At 28.6% G+C, this 21,416-nt stretch overlaps 1 protein-coding gene across 1 annotated transcript in view; it reads right to left on the reverse strand.

Annotated features, from left to right (window-relative positions):
- Positions 1-21,416, reverse strand: part of LOC100205580 (kynureninase) — a 79,097-nt gene that overhangs the window by 29,002 nt on the left and 28,679 nt on the right. Inside the window, exons 7-8 of the mRNA XM_065795530.1 lie at positions 12,941-13,005; positions 11,660-11,758 (exon numbers count right to left, since the gene is read on the reverse strand). Of these exons, the coding sequence (XP_065651602.1) occupies positions 11,660-11,758; positions 12,941-13,005 (164 nt within the window). The remainder of the gene's footprint in view (positions 1-11,659; positions 11,759-12,940; positions 13,006-21,416) is intronic.

A 21,416-nucleotide genomic window follows, 5' to 3' on the forward strand; every position in this document is an offset into this window, starting at 1 on the left:
TTTAAGTCTCGTTCTACTTCTCGCGAGAATTTTCTATTTCTCGTTTCTCACGAGAAGTCCCATTTTTCATGAGAAACGAGACAAGATCTCGCTCATGGTTAAAAATTACCAAATATTCTCTTAAAGAACTTTAAAAGATCAGTTTTAAGGTAAATTTTTTCAAATGCAATTAAAAATGTAACAAAAATTAATTTCTATTTCGAGTTTTATTTTAAAGCTAATTTTTTTTTTTTTTTGTAAGGAATTTTTTTGCTTATTCTTTAGTTATTTAAATTTTTTTCCTAGTTTAAGTTTAGGTTAACGTTTCTTTTTTCAGTGCATTTCTGAAATATTTAAACCATCAAAACGTCTAAACAGTCATGGTCAAGCGAGCAATTTGTAAACAAAAAAAAATCATTTGTTTAAGAATTTTATAATGTAAAACACTGTTAAACTTATTTTTTTTAAATATAAAAAGTATAATATAATAAACTCTACAAGCAAATTAACAACATTAATAAAGTCTATCTATAGATAAATATTACCTGGCAAGGCACACCTTAAATGAAGTCTGATAAAGACATGCATTTTTTGCTTGATCTTTTTCCAAATTCCATGGAGAAGAACAAAGGCTTAAAAAATTTTTTTGATGATAAACCAAAATCATAATATTTGTCTATTATAGACAGAATGTTTATTTTTATTTTTCTACAACATGCTCTGTATTTGGTTTTTTTCACAAAGCATAATCCAATTCTAACTAGCTGATAGTATACTCACGAGGAACTGTCAAATACCCTCATAAAACCTCTTCAATGAATTCTTTAGCTTCATTTGTTAATATAGGTTCATCTTCAGCATAAATTAGTTCACCTTAACATTTTTACTCCAGCCACGCAGCCACATAAGCAGCAGAGCAGCAGCCACCCAGCCACATAAGCAGCAGAGCAGCAGCCACCCAGCCACATAAGCAGCAGAGCTCTCTTTAGTTTTAAAAAGACTCGCATCATCAAGTTTCAATTGAAGTTGCACCTTCAAAATTGATAGGACCTGCAAATGTGTGATCTTTTTTATTGGATTGCTTATCTCCAATAATTTAAGAAACGTTGCAGCAAATTGAACTTTTTAAAAGTAGAAAGAATGTCCCCAGCAGTTATAAAAGTATTTGCCTCTGTTGATTGTCTGTAAACAGAAAATTCTCCTTTAATTCTGTCACATGGTGGCTCACAAAGCAAGATGTTATTAAAACTGACTGAAAACTAATGTTTGCAGACAGCTATTAACCCTTCAGTGGTTTGCAGTGGCTTTTTTGGTATCATGGGTTTATCAACACATTGAGTTTGTTTGGGTCCATTTCCTGATTTTATAGATTTAAATTCTTCCAAAAAATTGCAGATTATTTGAATTTTTACCTTACACAGATTGGTTGTGGTCACTTTTTAATATTCTATTTTTTTGTGGAAACATTAACAATATTCCACCAATCCAAAACCTGCTGAAAGAAGATGTTTCATGAGGTCCTTTTAGTTTCAAGCTAATACTTTCTCATTAAATATTCTTAAAATATGTTGCACATTCTGTAGTTGAAGTCTAGAAGGATAAACAATAACATGGGATATAGGAACTGATTTCAAAATGTTATCTTTTTTATCTTGAAATTGATTTTTGACATCAGAAAAAGAACCAATGGTTTTATTGACAAGAGATAACTTTTGAAACTTTTCAGAAATCCAGTCATTACATAAACATTTAAGAAGATGAACTGTATCAAACAAAAGAAACACACTGATCATGTAATGGATGAATTTTGCAGTATTGCTGATTGTTTTTATGATTATCTATTACTGATCCTAAATTAAATATTTTTACATGCTTACAATGATATTTCTGTCATTGATAAAATTTAATTAGTTAAGTAATATTATTGATAGATAATTGTTTTTATTGTTGGTGTGCAACTGTCTATGCATATAAAAAAATGTATGCATTTAAAAATAGTTATATTTGTTTAATCAACATCTGGCTGCAGCATCTGTTAAAACTATTCAAACAATAGTCAACTGGTGACTGGTAAAAAGATTTATATTAACTTATCAATTTTACCCACATGTCAAAGTGCATTATCTTTGACAATAAATCTTTTGTTGTAAAAAATACCTTTATTTATGAGAACGTTATCAAAATAAACTTTATGACATAATCTAATTATTTTTAGTAGCAATAAATCGGTATCATCATCATTATCATCATCATTTTAGCATTACTGTTTATGCAGATGCATATGTAATATACTCTACATAAGTTTTTCTATTTCAAGCTTGACCTTTTTCATCCTGAAAATTCACAAAAATCATCACTTTATTTAGAATTTAAATAAAACATTTGTTTTGCCAGTTTTTTTTTTAAACTATTTCATTTAAAATTTAAATAAAGCGTTTCTATTTCTGATTTTATTTAGTTAATTATGTTTTGATATTTATATAAAATGCTTTTTAATTTTTATTTTTTGCTATTTTTATTTTTATTATATTATGTAGAACTTAAAATGTTCATTTGGCAGGGTTTTTTAAAAATTATTTATCTAGTACTTATTTAAAGCATTCTTCATGTTATTTTTATTTAATTTAAATAGCAAAAAATATTTTTCAAATCGCGTAACTCAACCTATTTTTATATTTCCCACTGACCAATGATTATTTCCCATTAATGATTCCCAGAAGTGACTCTGATCTGAGGCTAACAATGCACCATCAGGCATGCCTTTTGTTAACTTATACAACAAGTGATAGTGTATTTTCCTTTAAAAACTTGACATTATATAGTTTTGGAGCAGATATTTACAACTGGGTGTTCTTCAAAGAATTAACTTATTTTATATGTTCAGGAAACTGAGTATTTTTCTCTAAGTACATTATATCATTTTTATCAAAATATTTTTTACAATGTATTCTCGTAAACATTGCCTAGTGTTTAAAAAAACTTGTTTTTTTATTTTTAGTTTTTGAAGACATTCATTTTTCAACAAAAGAGTTAAAAATTGTTTTACAATACCAACTTAGTGAAATCCAATCTTATTCATTATTATAATTCATTATATATTTTTATTTATTTATTATAATTCTGCAATATTATACATTAGTAAAATTTAAAAATTTTATTATTATTTTGATCCATTAGTATAATTTTTGATCTATTAATATAATCCATATTTTAAAATGTTATTATTATTATGATCCTTTTTATAATGAGCAACAAACTAAACAGCGTAGTTAAACTTTTGGGATCGTCCACAAATTAGGTAATGCAAACTTTCACAATAAACAAAACAAAAAAGATCAAAAGTTTTTCCTCGCAAAGTCTTAATTTAAATATAAAATCAAAATACCCCATTAAGTTTAATAAAAATAGCCATGTAAAAACGCTTAATATATCCTACTTCTGTTTTGTAAATACATTTTGCGTTGCATAATTTATGGACGATCCCTTAATGCTATTTAATGTCGTTCATTCTAACATTTCTGATTTTAAAGAAATCACAATGAATGTAATCGACGATCCCTTTAGTTAAAATCTTTTTTGAAAGTGTGAAAATTTAAATTTGTTCAGCATTTGAAACTACTGTATATTATATTATTTCTGTTCTGTATTATATTATTACTATTCTGTATATTCTATATATTAGTCTTTATATGTGACAATATGTATCTTATTCAAACCAGAAATATCTTTTTTTGTGTGTCTTTTATATAGTCGAGGTGTTATAGTTACTGTGTTAGCTCACCTGTAATTTGTGTTCTGTCTAAACCTCTGGTGTGGTGTTTACTCACCCTTAAGTATATCTTTATTTTTAGCTATCTGTATTTTTGTGTTGAGTCTGAATCTCAGGCGCAGTGTTTATTCACTTTTAAGTTACTTTATGTATGTTTGTGTTATCTGAACCTCTGGCACAGCATTTACTCACTCGTAAGTTACTTTATGTATGTTTATGTTCTTTTCAAATCTCTATTGCAGTGTGAGCTCAGTAACCAACTAGTGACTCCAATTATAAAATATATGTTCACCATATTCTCTTGTATTTTGTTAGATGTAATGCTACTCCTCATGGATTTCCAAAATATTCCCATTAATGTTTCAAAAAACTGCTCCATGTCAGATTAGGTTCAGGATAATCAGGATCACCCTGCTACTGGTATCATGTAATCCTGTATAACCTGCCCCATGCCCTGCTGCCTTTTGCTTTTTTGCACAAAAGCTAAGGGTAGTGTTTGATTTTTTAGAAAAAAGTTAAGCTATTAGCTTTTAGCAAAAGATAAACTTAGGTTTGCTTTTTTAGGCAAAAGCTAGGAGAAACTAACTCTAACTTAAAAATCCCCTGCCTTGGGGCTCTTGGTTGAGTAAAGGCTAGAGATGGTATCTTGATAAAAATACTCATCTTGGGCAGATGTTAACTGCATCCACCAACTGTCTTGCAGAAGGCACCCTAGGCAAAAAGTTTAGGGGTTAGCAAAATAATTCTGTTGACCAGCCTCAAATTTCTTCTTCATCTAATTAGTCTAGCATAGATGTAATCTGTATTGTATTGTTTCCTGCCTAGGATGATGAATCCAGGATCTTCTTGACTCTACTCATCAATTTTTGCTTCTTCTGCCTCCTTGATAGTGGCTGTGCAACACTTCCTGTTATCTCCTAATGAGAGTACAGCTCTAAAATTTAAATTAATGGTTCTGAGGCTGATTTCATCAACAGCTGATAAATATCAGAACATTAACAGTGACATGTTGGGCATGGATGGTGTCCCTGTTAATGCATTTGGATCATTCCATGCCAAATGGACCAAAATTTTAGGATTTCAACATGGACCCCCTCAGATTTGGATGAAACTTTTTCTTATTATTAATGAGAAAAGCAATTCCTGAAAATTTCAGGATAAAATCTTTTTTGGTTCATGAGATATGGTCATTTGAAATTTCTGATTTTTCCAAAAATAAAAACTTCAAAAGCAAAAACATGTTTTGTTCATACTTTAAAGTTCTATATTTTAAAAACAAAATTTCAGAAAACCTTCTAGTTTTATTTTATTGTATACAACTCTAGATTTTCTTTAATAAAATTTTGACAATGAATTTTCAAATGTCATATTTTTTCTATAATGGCTACCTAAAAAACCAAAAAAACTGTTTGCAAATATAAAAAGTTGATGTTTGATGAGTCAATATACAAAACCTGCAGTTTAAGAAGTGAAAAGACATATTTTTTTAGTTTCTATATATATGGTAGGCTTCCAAATTTTTAGAAATTTACTGATAAGATACAATTCAGTAAAAAATTATAGACCTAAAAATGGCTGCAGCTAAAACTTGAAAATGTGCCTCCACTTTAAACCTCCGGTAACCTAGTATCAACACTGGTTTTAATAAATAAAAAATTTCTTCTAATTTAACAGACTTTATTACATAGATTTCAGGAAAAAAAAAAGGTACTCATGGGGAAGTTACAAAATCAGAGCAATGAAAATTGCCCAAAATGCATTAAAAATAATAAAAATAAAATTGTTGCACTTTAGTTTGTATTATATATTGTAATACAAAGTATGTATGAATTTAAAAGTATTTCATAATCAGTACTAGAAATCTTTAATTGAGTCTTTAATTAAGCCTGAATTAAACTCAGTTTTTCAATAGCTTAGTTCTTTCCAACCCCATCCCCCTCCCGCGTCCATTTACTTTTTAACATGCACATTTTTCCCCAGAACTTACAAAAAAACAGTAATTGAATACTTCTCCTTACACGGTGTGTCTGGTTTTATGTTTGATGTATGAAGTGCCCAAACACAACACTAAACATACACATATGAAAACTGAAATTTTGTTTTTAATGTTTTCATATAAAACTTGTAAGTAGCCTATTAGGTTAAAATTAAAAGAAAGACTTTTAGTCTAATTTACCTAACATTTAATATCATGACTATAAATTATATAATATTTTTCCAATACATTTACTACTCTAGCCCTCCCCATTAATTTAACTTATTTGATTATCATTTTCAAATTTAGATTACAACTTATACCAAGTTATAAGAGTTATCAAAAGTTAGTTATCAAGAGTTGTCAACACAATACACAAGTTGATTATGTAATAAAGAATATTATTATGTAATAAACAATCAATATAAACATTAAATCTTTTAAATAAATTTTGCTAAAAAACTTAGACCAAAGTGGTGTATTCCTATTGGAGGTGCTTCAGGTCTCCATTATGTATGTGTTTGTGAGTACCACCAGAATGCAAAACTTTTAGCATTACAAATACCAGATATTTCAGACTATAAAGACCTCTTGACATAAGTTATATGTGACTTAACAAATTGAGACTGCATGCTGCACAGTTGCAATAGCTTACCAGATACCAACACACTAAAAGAGTATCTTACTGCTTTGTTTGATTGACACAGCATGGAAGATATCACCATTAATGAGTGGCAAAAAGCCAACAACATGATTTAGTTCCAGTAACTCTTCCAGTGTGTGATTTTATTTAAAAAGCTTGCCAACAAAAAGACCAATTAAGAGACCACCATTATATACCCAAAAATCAAGCAGCATATTTGCAGCATCTTAAAATAACATTACCAAGTAATCATATTTTAGTATTACTAGACTTAGCTGAAAATTACAGTTTTTTAATTCAAGATGCAGTACACGGTTTCCATTTGAACAACAGTCTAGCAACATTGCATCCTTTTGTTATTTACTATATGGAAGAAAACATGATAAAATGTAAAAGTGTTTGTATCATTTCAGATCATTTGCAACACAATACAAACTCAGTTAATTGTTTCATTTATGAAGTAATAAAACAAAAGAGTTGTTGCCTTAACTTAACAATTGCATTTATTTTAGCGATAGTGTAGGTTCACAATGCAAAAGTTATAAAAACATATCTAACTTATGTCACCATGAATTAGATCATAAGGTATCTGCAGAATAGCATTTTTTTGCTACATCACATGGAAACAGCGCATGAGATGATCTCAAATTATCATCCAATCAGTCTTTTATCTGTAATTAGCAAGGTCTTTGATTGACAAATTTCTAACATTTAATCTTTTGTCAAACAACTTACTGTCAGACAATCAACACGGTTTTTCGATCACACTATGACTGACTGGCTAACTACTGTGACTTAAAGATTTGATAGTGTATTAGATGAAGGCAATGAGGCTAGGGCTATTGCTCTAGACATATCTAAAGCTTTTGACAAAGTTTGGCATGCTGGTCTTCTCTGTCAGCTTGCTTTATATGGTATATCAAGAAAAGTTTTTGAGATTATCAAAGTCTTTCTTTCAAATCATTTCTTACATCTATTGCAAATGGCTCTATTTGCCGATGACTCAACTTTATAATCCTGTCTTAAAAAAAAACCTTTTTTTTTTGATCGCTTATAACAGGCAGCTGAACTTAAATCTGATCTCACTTCTGTAACAGATTGGGGCTTGCAGTGGCTTGTGAATTTTAAATCCAACAAAACTCAGTTGTTTAATGCAAACAATTACCACAATACTGTCAACATTCCTATGTTGATGACTGGCAATATTCTCACTGAGTCCTCTTCTTTATGTCTTCTTAGATTATGGCTCACTACTGGTCTCTTATGGAAACTATATATACAATTGATTACTAAATTAGCGTCTGTTAAAGTTGCTTCTTTTTATTGGGCTTGCCATTTTCTCACTCGTGATTCTGTTCTCTACCTCTACAGATTTCTTTTTCGCCCCTGTATGGAATACTGTTGTGATATTTGGGCTGATTCTTCTAATAATGACTTCTTCTAGACTAGGACTTCTCATTTCCCGCAATTTTCAAATCCCGGGATTCCGGGATAAAAAATTTTGTATTCCTGGGATCCTGGCAATTTTTTATAAGCACAAATTAAAAGAAAAAATTATCTTATAAATATAAAAATAACACAAAAATCAGTTTTAATTCAAGATCATAAACAAAAAATACAAAATAATTATGAAAATAAAATAAACAAAATAAAAACAAACTTCATGAAAGTTATTATAATTAATTATTTTTAAAAAAGTTTTTTAAAAAGCACAAATAATTAATAGAGTTATCACTTAATGATGACCGCATTTTTGTGACAAATAGACCAGCAGCAGAAAAAGCTCTTTCAGATTCAACCGAAGTCGATGGGATGGTCATCAAAGCATTAAGTAATTTGTCCAAATTACTGGTGCGCTTTCCGGTAATTTCGAAAATATTCATTTCTTTTATGATGTTTTTAACATCATAGGAAATGTATTCTGCACTCTCGATTTGTGTTACATTCAAAATTGCATCATCCAATTTCTGTTGGAGGTTAGAAGACCTAGTTAAGTGAATTGGCTCTTCCAACATTAAAGCACCAGCCTCATCATCACTACTATTAATTATTTCTTCGATATCAGCAGAAGTACTTCTTGCGCCAGTATCCGAATCCGAAATAAAAAGTTTAGCAAATAATTTCTTAACTGTAGAATATAATGCAGATTTGGAAGGCAATGTCATTACCGAATCTATTTCCGATGGATATTGATAAATTTTCGGATTATTTAAATATTTTACTAAACCAACTAAATTTTTATTCCGTCGTTCGACTACTCTCTGTCGCACAGATTGAAGCATTTTAGAAGAAAAACTATTTTTATTCTTGCTCAAGTCATCCAGTATGAATAATAATACACCCTCTGCTTCAAGTAGTGTGGCGTTTCTTCGGCCAAGTCTTTCAATGCCAATTTTTAATGGTTGCAACGCCGTTATTACAACGTTAATTAGTAAATATTCTTGCTCCGAAATGTTGTCAATATTAAGAGTTCGCAATTTTAAGTCCATTAAGGCTTTCAATATAGTTTTTAAGTTTTTAAGGCAATAAATCGTTCGAGCATTGCAAGAAGGCTGTTCCACCTTGTTTTTACATCCAGTATCAACTTAAGTTCTTTATTGTACTCAATTCTAACGTATTTTTGGAGAATTTCATTTTTAAGTGATGATTTACGAAACATTCGCACCATTTTTCGGACTTTCTGAATTATTTGAGCAATACTAACATTATCTTGTAGCTCATCATTGAATTCTACGTTTCTTAAATTAAATAAATCGCCGTATTGACTTGATTGACAATCTAATGAAGTTACATACTCGCTGTCGATCTCTTCATTCTCGTTCTCACTCTCATCATCTTCACTATTATTGTCTTCTTCCAGATTTTGACTTTCAAATTCGTTATGCTCACTATCTGATGCATCTAAAATTCTAGCTTTTTTGTAGAAAACATCACAAACTGATTAATGCAGACCATGTGCATAACATAATTGGTGCTCAATACCGCTTAATCTTCCAAATTTTTTCATAACTGATGCGCCGTCAGTTACACTAGAAATTATATGGTTCTTTGTAGATAAATTAAATTCCGATAATTTAGTTTCAACTATATCAACTATTTTTCCGCAGGAAGTGCACCGAATATTCTAATCATGCCCAGGTTCCAAAACTTAGTTAAGGAATGCACATTTATATTCATATAGCGACGGTTTTTTAACGAAGTGTATTCGTCCATCGAAATAGAGAATCTTGCGCCATCTGAAATTAGCATAGTCATTTCCTTAATCACAACTTGTTTTGCTAAATGGTATTGGCTTTTTACCATACTCATAACATGTGAAGGGTTTTTAGGTAATATCATACCTTTATCAGATAAAGTTTTTCTTATATATTCGGATTTTGTAATGCTATTAATAGAAAATCCATCGACAGCAGCCATCTTTGAAACAATTTCTTCAATAGATTTCTCTTTTACAAACGAAGTGATTTTACGTTGGACATTTCCTAATTTAAAAGCTGTGTTTTCTTCATGTGGTCTTTTCTTATTAACTTCAATTTCAATTTCCTTGTGAACATTTTTTAAATGACGAAGAAGTCCACTTGTAGAGAATCCTTTACACATTATTGTTGCTTTGCATTTATTGCAAATAGCTGATTCTGTTTTTTTTTCGCGTGTAAACTATTTCCAAGCTTTTGATCCATTTTCACTTGCCATGATAGGGTTATCTAATTTGATATTTTACATTATAGCAATGAAAAATGAATTAAATACTGCATTATAAAAAATTTGTTATAAAAAATTTAACAACTTACAATTTGCTTTCTGATCCTGAAACTTCGATTAAATCAATAAATCGAGGCCAATAAATCAATTAATTCTATCTAGCTAATATATAAACCTAAACGAAAATTTATTGCCATCTATATTATGTTTTTCCATGCTTTATATAAGGTTACTTTCTATATATATATATATATATATATATATATATATATATATATATATATATATATATATATATATATATATATATATATATATATATATATATATATATATATATATATATATATATATATATATATATATATATATATATATATATATATATATATATATATATATATATATATATATATATATATATATATATATATATATGTTTGTGTGCCACAAAATTTGAAATCAATTTTTGAAAGCTTTTTTCTCAACCAATTTTGCTCAAATTTTGCACACTTAATCATTTTCGATGACAATACAAGGAAATGGAAAAATTTGACCAAAAAAGTTAATTAAGTTAACAAAAATTTAATTTGTATTTTCCCATACATTTTATGTATTTGATATGAATTGCGTATTACGTCACAAAAATCATTGATTTGCAAATTATTTGCAGTTTCAAAGACATTAAAGCGCAGCGATTCAAAACCTATTGTTTTAAGTTATTAAGTAATAAGTCTTAAGTTATTAAGTTAAAAAAAAAAATTCTGCTTGCATAAAGCATGGATTTGAAAAAAGAATTTTTTTTTGATTTACTAGTTTAATTAAGCGAAAATCCCGGGAAATTTGGGTTGAAATCCCGGGATGCAATTTTACTACCGGGATCCCGGGATCCCGTTTGAGAAGCCCTATTCTAGACGAGGTTCAAAAATGGATTGTAAATGTAGTTGAACCTGCTTTATCTACCAAACTTGAGCTGCTCTTCTATTGTCATAAAGTTGCACCTTTCTCTTTTCTGCAAATATTATCTAGTTCCATCAACTAAAACTCGTTCTCACTTGACTCGTCATTCAGCAAAGTCTAATTCTTTTACTGTATCAGTCCCTGCATGCTCTTTTTTTCCTAGTAACTCCCAACTTAGAAGTGGTTGCTTGTAGTCTTGTTGGGAGTGATTTAGAATTAAAAAAAAAAACTTATTCAGTGTAATAACATTATTGCCCTAGAGGTTCTTCAAAGCCCCGAAACATTTGACTACTCATTAATACTATACTTAAAAAATTTACCCAAAAGTATGCCAACTTGGGTCATTTCAAATAAATTAGATATTTTTATTTCCTATAAAATATATCCTAGATGCAAGTTTTTTAAGTACTTACCGAAGACTTAATAATGTCTTAAGTGATTAACCCTACCATTGTTCCCTTTACCCTACCACTTTCCCTAGTTAGTCACTCAGAGGAATCGCCAAAGCTTTCAAAATTATAAAAAAGTAAAAAATAATAATGTAAAAATTATATTAAAAATATTAAAGATTAATAATATTACAATATTTAAAGACAAATTTTATGACATTGAAACTTCAATTAAATATAACCTTGTATGTGCACCATGCTGCAAAATCAACATTCCAATCATGAAGCTTTAGCTCTACATTTCCAACAGCGTGTGCTAAGTCAAAACCAACTTTACATCCCTATTAAAACCTTTCTGATATTAGACAAAATAAAAACGAAAAGTTTCAATAACTTTTTTAAAAATGAATACTATAGTTATCATTCCACATTGTCATCACGTGACATTCATTACTGACTAAAAGTGTTTGAGGTCAGCAAAAAATTGCCAACCTTGTTACTATGTTTTATGGTAAGACCTTTGTATCAAATTTTTTTTGCCGACCTGCTGCCAACCTCTAAAAGATTGAGGTCGGCAAATTATTGCCGACCTCATTTTTATAGCTTTCTATTCACTCACTGATGAGTCCGCATTTTTTGATTTTTTGATTTTTTTTTTTTTTTTGTGGAGGCCAAAACTTCACAGCGCTTTTTGAAGCAATTCTTTTGAACGTACAGCCCTGAAATTTTACAAATAATCTTTTGCCGACTAACAATAGCTATATTTGTTACATTTGATTCAATAAGTCTTTTAGATTTAGTAAAATGAATTAATTTGTTTTTTAAGAGAGCGATAAATTTGTAATGGCAAGTTAGCGTAACAGTCTTCAGAAATTCAAAATAAATTTTTATTGAATATTAATTATAATCAATAAGTGTAATAATTCAACTTTATCAAGACTAAAAAGTAGAAAATAAAATAAATAAAAAAAACTTTTTAAAAATAGCTTTCTATTCAATCGACTAAAAAGTAGAAAATAACTTTTTCTGTTTCTGGTACTCGTGGAAATCATGTACTTAGTAATAATCACTTTTGTAAAGCCAATACTGGAAGACATTGAAGGCAATTCATATACGTGTGTAAACAAACAAACTCATCGAAGTAAAGGAATAGAAAGTTTGGCGCCTTTCAAGTCAGATGCTTTCAAAATCAAATTCGTTTTAAATATACATAAAGCTAAAGGTGCCAAACTTTCTATTCCTTTACTTCGATAAGTTTGTTTGTTTACATACGGACTTAAAGGTTAGCTAGAAGAAAGTAGATAGAGTAACTAGGTTGACCACAGGTGTGCATACTAATTTTTTATGCTAAGTTGATTCACAAATTAAAAATGCAAATCCAAAAACAAGATAAAAGATTAAGTAATGATATAACCACTAGATGACACTTATCTATATAAAATACCTGCACAAATATTAACTATAGTATATATTAATATTAATGAAAAATTCTATTAATAGTAATTAGCTATTAAAAAGACTACCTTACGATGTCCTGCTTCTGTAATAGCTTGCAAATCAAAGTATTGTCCTGTTCTATACTGTACTCCTGATAATAATAGTTTATGAATACATAATTAAATTTACATATTTTTAAGTTACATATAACACACAAACACTATTTTGAACCATTGAATATAAGCAAGAACAATATTTCAAAATAATTTTCAACAATCAAAATACCTATGAAACAAAGGTTGAAATTTTAGCAAAGCTGTTATAAGATTCTTTATTATATATAATATTTTGTTATTACTATTTACCTTTACATAAGAAGTTTTAGTAATTGTAAAAAATTGAAATAATAATTTAATATATTATAAAAGTACATTTATTATACTATATAATAAGATTGAATTATTCTCAATATATTTGTATGTAAATTTATATCCTCTTTTGTAAATGAAAAGAGAAACCAAGAAAACTTGAAAAAGCAAAAGAAAACAAATGTAGGCTAATTTTTAAGTAATTGAATTTAAATGGTTTAATTTAGGCAAATTAAAACACTTAAGTTCAAATTAAAACTAAATTAAATTATTTTCAATTAAAAGTAATAATAATGAAACTTTTTCATTATTTATTACTAGGGCTGTTTCAAATAACTTATTTATTACTAGGGCTGTTTCAAGTAACTTAAGTACTTAAGTAATTGTTTGAATGATTCAACTACTTAAGTAAATTTATATTAAGTAATATCAAGTAATTTTTTTCAAATTAATAAACAGAAAATTGGTATTTTGTTAAAATTTGTATAAAAGTAGTCTGATTTTAAATTGTATATACAGCTACCCTAATCATATATATGGCACAACATTGCTTTAATGGCATTACAATAGTTAAAGATAACTGCCATTTTAAATTATTTTAAAATAATATCAACTTTGCAGTGGTTTCTTTTTAATCGACTTTACTTACGTTTGACGTTTAAACTACTTGCGTTTGATTTTCAAACAACCAATGCAATCGAGTTTTAAACAAGATTTTTTCGTTGTTATAGAGAATATAAAATTTTTTATTTTATTTTATAATAATTCTAAAATAAATGTGTGCAATATATTTTAATACCATAAGTGCTAAAAGTAAAATACTAATGTTTTTTTAGTTTACATTTTAATGATTTCTCGGCTTTGTTTTACCAAACTTGCCAGCTTCAATGGATTTTAAGGAACTTGTTGCCAGCTATCTCAAAAGTTCTTTAATTTTTTTTGTTAATTTTTTTTTTATCTAGTTTTATTTTCCATATATTTTATAGTAATATTTAAAAATAAAAAATGGAAAGTGAATGGGTGGAACCTTCAAAAAAAAGATGTCTGAAATTTGGAAACATGTTTTAAATTCAACGAAAGACAAAAATATCATTAAGTGTAAATATTGTCCGTCAACTTTTAAAACAAAACAAGCAACAACAGCATTACTTAATCATTTAGAAAAAGTAGAAAATATAAAAATAAAAAGAGTGACGGACATTTCTCTCCATACTTCATCGCCAGGATCAACTTTATGTTCAAGTTCAAACCCTAATCCAAGACAACTTTCAATTATTGCTAGCTTTTCCAAGAAAGATTCTTCTTTATCACTAAATTGAGAACATCATTGGGAGACAAAATGATTGACACATACTTTTTGCGTTCAAATTTAAAAGATTAGTTATATTTTCTTTTGTTTGGTTATACTTATATAGTACTGTAACACAAAAATGTATGCAAAATTTATGTTTTGAAAATAACTAAAATTACCTAAAATTCCTTAAGTTACTTAAATAATTTGAAAAATTGCTTAAAATTACTTAAGTAATTTTTTCCCATTACATGAACACCCCTAATTATTACTTTTAATTGAAAATGTTTTAATTTAAAGTAGAATTTTTTAATACTTTGCCAAAAAAATAATTAAATCTATTACTGCTTGACAGCGACAAGGCAAGATGAGTCCACAAGCTTAATAACTCTCTTTGCAAATTTTCAGTGTTCTCTTGTTAATTATAAAGTTAATTGAATGGAAACTGGATGCCCAAAATACAAGATTATTTAAAAACAGAAATAAAAATTCAAAAAGATTTAATAAAAGTAATTATAATTATTTGGTAAAAAAAAAATTAAAAAAAAAAAATATATACTTTAAGTATAATTAGTATTAATTAGGTATAATTAGTATTATTTAGGTATAATTAGTATTAATTAGGTATAATTAGTATTAATTAGGTATAGAAAAAAAAAAGAAATTAGAAAAAAGATTTTCAAATCCTAATAAATTTTTAACTACAAAGAAATAATAAAGGAAAGAAATAACAGTTAATTGAGTTAAAAGTGAATTTCCCAAACCAAACTCTATTCCAATATTGTTCATTCATTATTAACACTTTTTTATGGTTATTCTTTTAATGTTGTTAAACAAAGAATAGTTTCCATGCCACAGGTATTTAGTGATAAAAAAAAAAAAAAGCTTCTTTAAGTATATTTACCAACTTTAAAATTTATCAATAAGTAGATGCAAATAAGGACCAGGAATTAGGTTTAAATTATTTTTGTCTCTTTAAACTTGGGAGTTATCAAAATAAATTAAATATTTTTATTTGTTATAAATTTCATCTAAAAAATAAAAATGTTTTTAACCTTGTAACCCAGATAAAAACTTATTATTATGCTTATATTATGCCTCCCCCCCCCCCCCTTCTTAAAACACAATTTTTTTTTTTAAATGAAGAACAAACAAAATATTTTGGAATTTTGTAATTTAAACTGATTAAAAAAATAAGTATTTTTTTTTTAATTTTTTAATACCAAATGTATGATAAAAAAATTAATTAAAATTTTTATTTGCAACTGTGATTTCAAGATATATATATGTTGAAATCACAGTTGAAAGTTTTTTTGTTATTAAGTACAATAAACAAAATTATTAAAATGAAAAGAAAATTAAATTTCTCAAATATAAATTAATTTCATTGATTTCTTTTAAATCAATATTATAAAATCTACCATTATTAGACTGGACCTTAAGAAATTTAACTTTGCATAAAACATGCATCAGACTTTTTAATATGAAGATCTTGATGCTCTTAAGAAATACTAAGAATATTTCTTAAATGCAGTCACATACTTTCCTGGTGTGTAACATCAAATTTCATTAATATGAACTCGGTAGATAGAAAAAACAACCACATTTTGTAAGGTAAGTTCCAGCGTCCCAGGTTTTGTAGAAGATGAATGGTACCTCTTTTCCAATTTGAAGTTTGTAATATGTGTTTCTATAGAAACTTTGTCAGCAAAAATAGATTATATTTCTTTGACGTGTTGAACACACCAGCTATGCAGCTGTGTTAATAGGGTTGTTAATTTTGTTGCACAAGCCAGCCTTCAGTCACAAGTAAGTGACTGAAGGCTGGCTTGCAAAAAAGTGCCGCTCTGCAGTAATGTTGAAATCTTTTTTATGGTAGCATAATTTGATAATATTTTTGTAATTTTCAAATTGCGACGCGGCTCCATTTATGACTCTTTCAATGATGTTCTTCATGATGGCTCTTGGTAAAAATCTTTTTCCAATTATAACCATTACTTCCACATCTATCACTTAAGCAATTCTCCAGAAAACAGACATGTTTACTATTGCTAGAAACCATTGAAAAGTTTTGTTTTGTTAGCTAAGAACTTTTCATCAATATCACCTCTTGATTCCACTAATTACATCTTACCTAATTAAAGATGCAAAAAAAATGAATTTGTTTCCTTTGGTGCTTTTTAGGGTAAAAAAAAAAAGTGTTTTTAGTTTTTAGCATTTTTTTTTCTGGTGTTTTTTGTTTTTTTAAGCAATTTTTTATTTTTTTGGGCATCAGATTAGAATAGTTTTTTTATTTTTAGTTTTATTCTAGTATAATTTTAGTATATGATCATTAAAGCATAATTACATGTATAAACACCAATTTAACTTAAACTTTCAATAAAAAATTAAATTAGTTATAAGTAAGTTATATATCTAGGCATACTGTATGGGAATGTTTTTTTGTCATGTTGTACTTAACAACTTACTCTCATTATATATAGAAACTATTCTTTTCCTATAAGAAAATTACCATTTTAATTTTGATAATGTAAATACATTAGTATATAATACCATGCAAATTTAATATCAGACTTCAAATGTTCAAAGAAATAAGCAATCTATCAAGATTATTTCTTTGAGCAATTGTATATTATGTAATTTAGTCTTACATTGTTTGTTTGTTATATTTGTCAAAAAATATATTGCTAATAGGTCCTTATAAAATAAAACCCAGACCACATGTTGGTAATAGGCCTTTATAAAAAAAATCCCAGACCACCTTTATCTGATATTTTTTACCCAATATTATCTTTTACCCACTTATCTTTTTTTTTTTTTAATAGGAAAAAGCTTGATTAGTTTATGCAAACATGTTTTTTTTTAAATCTTAAATTCAATGTCTGCTGAATCTTAAGCTATTTATATAATAAACACATATTTTAAACATTATATTTGTCAAGGTTGTTTCTGAAAATTTTTTTTTTTTTTTCCATCAGTATTTTTTTCTAGGCAAATAATTGTTGGTAATACCAAAGGAATGAGTTGCATTTGCGGATATGATTTAACTTATGATTATTTTTTGAACCACAACTATTGATAGCATATGTTTAATAAATGGGCTATTTTGTCATGTAAGACCAGTTATCAGAATGTTATCAGCCTAAAATAATTACAAATCTGAAGCTGGCAATTAAACTTAAATTAGACTTAGATTAACTTAATCACAGAAAGATAACCACAGCACATGAGAAAAACTGATTCCTGATTTTTATCTAAAGGAGGGTTAAAGGCACCCTAATATGTGTGTGTGTGTCTGTGTGTGTGTATATGTATATATAAAGCTTTTGACAAAGTTTGGCATGCTGGTCTTCTCCACAAGCTTTCTTCATATAGTGTATCTAGGAAAGTTTTTGAGATTATCAAATCGTTTCTTTCTAACTGCTTTATTAAAGTCATCCTCGAAAGCCAACACTATTCTTCATTTCCAGTAACTTCTGAGGGGTTCCAAAATGTTTTATCCTTGGTCCAGTTTTGTTTCTTGTCTATATTAATGATCTTCCAGATAAACTTATATTTAAGAAGCTTTTTTTTGCTGATAACTCAAATTTATACTCATGTCTTGACAAAAAGTTTTCTCTTTTTATTGCTTAGAACAGGCAGCCGATCTTGAATCTGATCTCACTTCTGTAATAGAATTGGGCTCACAGTGGCTTTTAAATTTTAACTCCAACAAAACCATTTTTACTATAAACAATTATCACAATAATGTCGACATTCTTATATTAATAAATGGCAGCCCTCTCACTGAGTTCTTTACATCTTTTTGGATTATCGTTTACTATTGACCTTTTATGTAACCCATATACAATCGATTGCTAAACTAGCATCCACTAAGGTTGCTTTTTTTATCTTGCTCTCCATTTTCTTACGACTAATTCCATTCTCTACTTCAACAAAACTCATATTTGTCCCTGTAAGAAAGACTTTTGTCATGTTTGGGTTAGTTCTTCTGATGCTCTTTCAAAAATGCATTTTAAACTTAGTTGGACTCAATCTATCTGAGGGGTATCTAATCTAAATCTCATTTTTTACTGTCCAACTAAATCTCATTTTTTACTGTCTCTGCATGCTCTAAAAACGTTTATTCGTCTAGCTTCTTTCACCGCATATAAACCCTATGGAACTCTTTCCCATCTTCATGTTTTCCTGACTTATACAACCTACAACACTTTAGGCCTTCTGTCAACCATTTCCTTGCTCTATATAACTCTATTCTTCTTTTTCCTAGTAACTCTCAACTTAATAGTAGCTGCTTGCAGCCTTGTTAGGAGTGAATCAGAATAATATATATATATATATTCACATCTCTATACCTGATATAGCCAACAAACAGATCTATTTTGCTTGACATTTGTTTTACTCCAGCTTCTGTATCTTCTTATCTGATTCTTGCTCTTCTACAGCTTGTAGTCCAGACAACATACTTGTTATAGCCTTGAAGAAGTGTTTTCTGGAGGTGTCGCCTATACTTTCAAAACTATTTAATAAGTGCTTATGAGAGTCTTGTTTTCTAGCCTGATACAATGCAGCATTTGTTATCACTATTTACAAAAATTCTGGAGAGCAATCTGATTTGTCTAACTACCGTCCCATTAGTCTTCTTCTTATCATAAGCAAGGTTTTTGAGTCTTTAATTAATAAACACTTAATCTCTCATCTTGAATCTAATAACTTACTTTCTGATCACCAATATGGATTTGGATCGTCTCGTTCTACTGCTGATTTGTTAACAGTAATAACCTATAGGTTTTATTGCACATTAGATAGATGTGGAGATGTTAGGGCTATCACTCTCGAGATTTCTAAAACCTTAAAGTTTGGCATGCTGGCCTTCTCCATAAGCTCTTGTTTTAAGGTGTATCAGGTAACATCTTTAAGATTATTGAACTTTTTCTTAGTAATTGTAGTATAGATGTTGTCCTCAATGGACTTCAAGGTTCTATTCTTGGCCCTATATTTTTTTAAATTTAAATTACCGATCTCCAAGAAATACTCACATCGAAGGTGGCATTGTTCAACGATGATACCATTTATTCTTGAAAAGAGATAAGAGATAAGATGCCAACACTTTTGATTAAGAGGAGGAGTTTGACATTTTTTATAATCAATGTAAAAGTGATCTTAGCAAAAAAACAATTGTGTTGATTGAGCCTTTTTTGTGATGGGTTTTTAATTATATCTTGAATTATGATTAATTATAATTGAAGTCTTCAATTAGGCACAAATTTTCTTGTTTTAAAAATTTATATAACTTTTTTGAACAACAAATTGCTTTAATTTCTCCATTAATGGAGAAATTTATTATTGCTTTAGAGTAATTTGGAGGAAGCATTTGAGCTTGAAAAGGATCTCATTTCTGCTATAGCATGGGACTCAGATAAACTCAGATAAAACTCTGGAAATTTTTTTTAACTAGCCATTATTGCAATAGTCTAGATCTCTTTTAGACAAGGTGCAAAAACAATTGTCAACATAGTTGGACCTGCCTTTGCAGCCAACCTTTAACCATTGTCACATCATCATAATGTTGCTTTCTCTTTTCTATAAATACTATAATGGGCCCTGCTCTAAATAGCTAGCATCTCTTGTGCCATCTACTAAAATTCATTCTTGTGTTATTTGTCATTCAATTACGTGTCATCCTTTTATTGTGACTGCTCTTAAATTCTAAGCTCCAAAAATTCTTTTTCATCTAGTTTTTTTCCACAAACATCAGTTCTTAGGAATTCACTCCCTTCATCTTGTTTTCCTGATTTATATAACTTGCAATCTTTTAAGTCGGCAGTTAATCGTTATCTTGCTTTATAAATTTCATCTTTTCTCTTATAGTAACTTTAAACTCTAATAGTGGTTGCTTGCAGCCTTGTCGGTAAAGGAAAAAAATAACACTTTAACTATTAAGTTTTTCATCTTTTAGAAAATAAACAACAAAGGGAGTAATGTTACCGGGCTGTTTCCGGTGGAAACCATGCACCGCATCCTGTATAAGAAAACTACAGTTTTCTGCCATGTCATAAAAAACTAAATTTTTTTTTTAGAGTACAATTGAAATTTAATATTTGATATTGATAAAAATTAACTTGACTAATTTCATTTTCATCAAAAAATTGCCTATGTAATCAGACAAAACCTTTTTTTCAGGATATTTATCACAGCTATGCTGCATATAATCTTTATTGTCAATGCAATAAACCATTAATTTCAATAAGCTTTCGTAATCAGTTATTCCTGGAATTTTCTTTACAAGAAGCTTTACATTTTGATAATACTGACAAAAACAAACCGCATGCAGACTAGAAGTACCACCCACAGAAAAAAGCTTAAAACTTACTTTTCACTTTTTCTTTTTTTTTTTTGTTTATTCAGAAATCAATAATATTTGTAACAATTTTAGTCCATGAAGAATAAAATGTTTGTAATATATTGATGAAGAGGTGCAGCAGGCACCTCCATGCTGATAAATATTGAACACACAATGCGTCTATACTTATACTGTTAGTGCATCTAACCAACTTTTGAATGTGTTGGTTGAAAATGAGTTAACGCTTGATGGTAAAGCATTCCATGTGTTGACTACGCGATTTGTGAAGAACTTTTCTCTTTCAACACAGTTTTTGACAAATGGCTTAGCAAGTCTTAAGCTATTGCCACGAAAGTTATACTGGGAAAGCGTTTGCGCGTGGACTTAAGACACAACCAATTCAACTTTCTTAACACCATGCGCAATCTTATATTGCTGAATTAAATCATTTCTAATTCATCTATCTTCTAGTTTGGTTAGGTCTAGAACTGTAAGCCTTTCTTCATATGATTTATGTTTGATGTCTGTGATCAGCTTTGTTGCATGCTTTTGAATGCTTT

Source organism: Hydra vulgaris, chromosome 04 (genome assembly GCF_038396675.1).
Source record: "Hydra vulgaris chromosome 04, alternate assembly HydraT2T_AEP".
NCBI lineage: Eukaryota > Metazoa > Cnidaria > Hydrozoa > Anthoathecata > Hydridae > Hydra > Hydra vulgaris.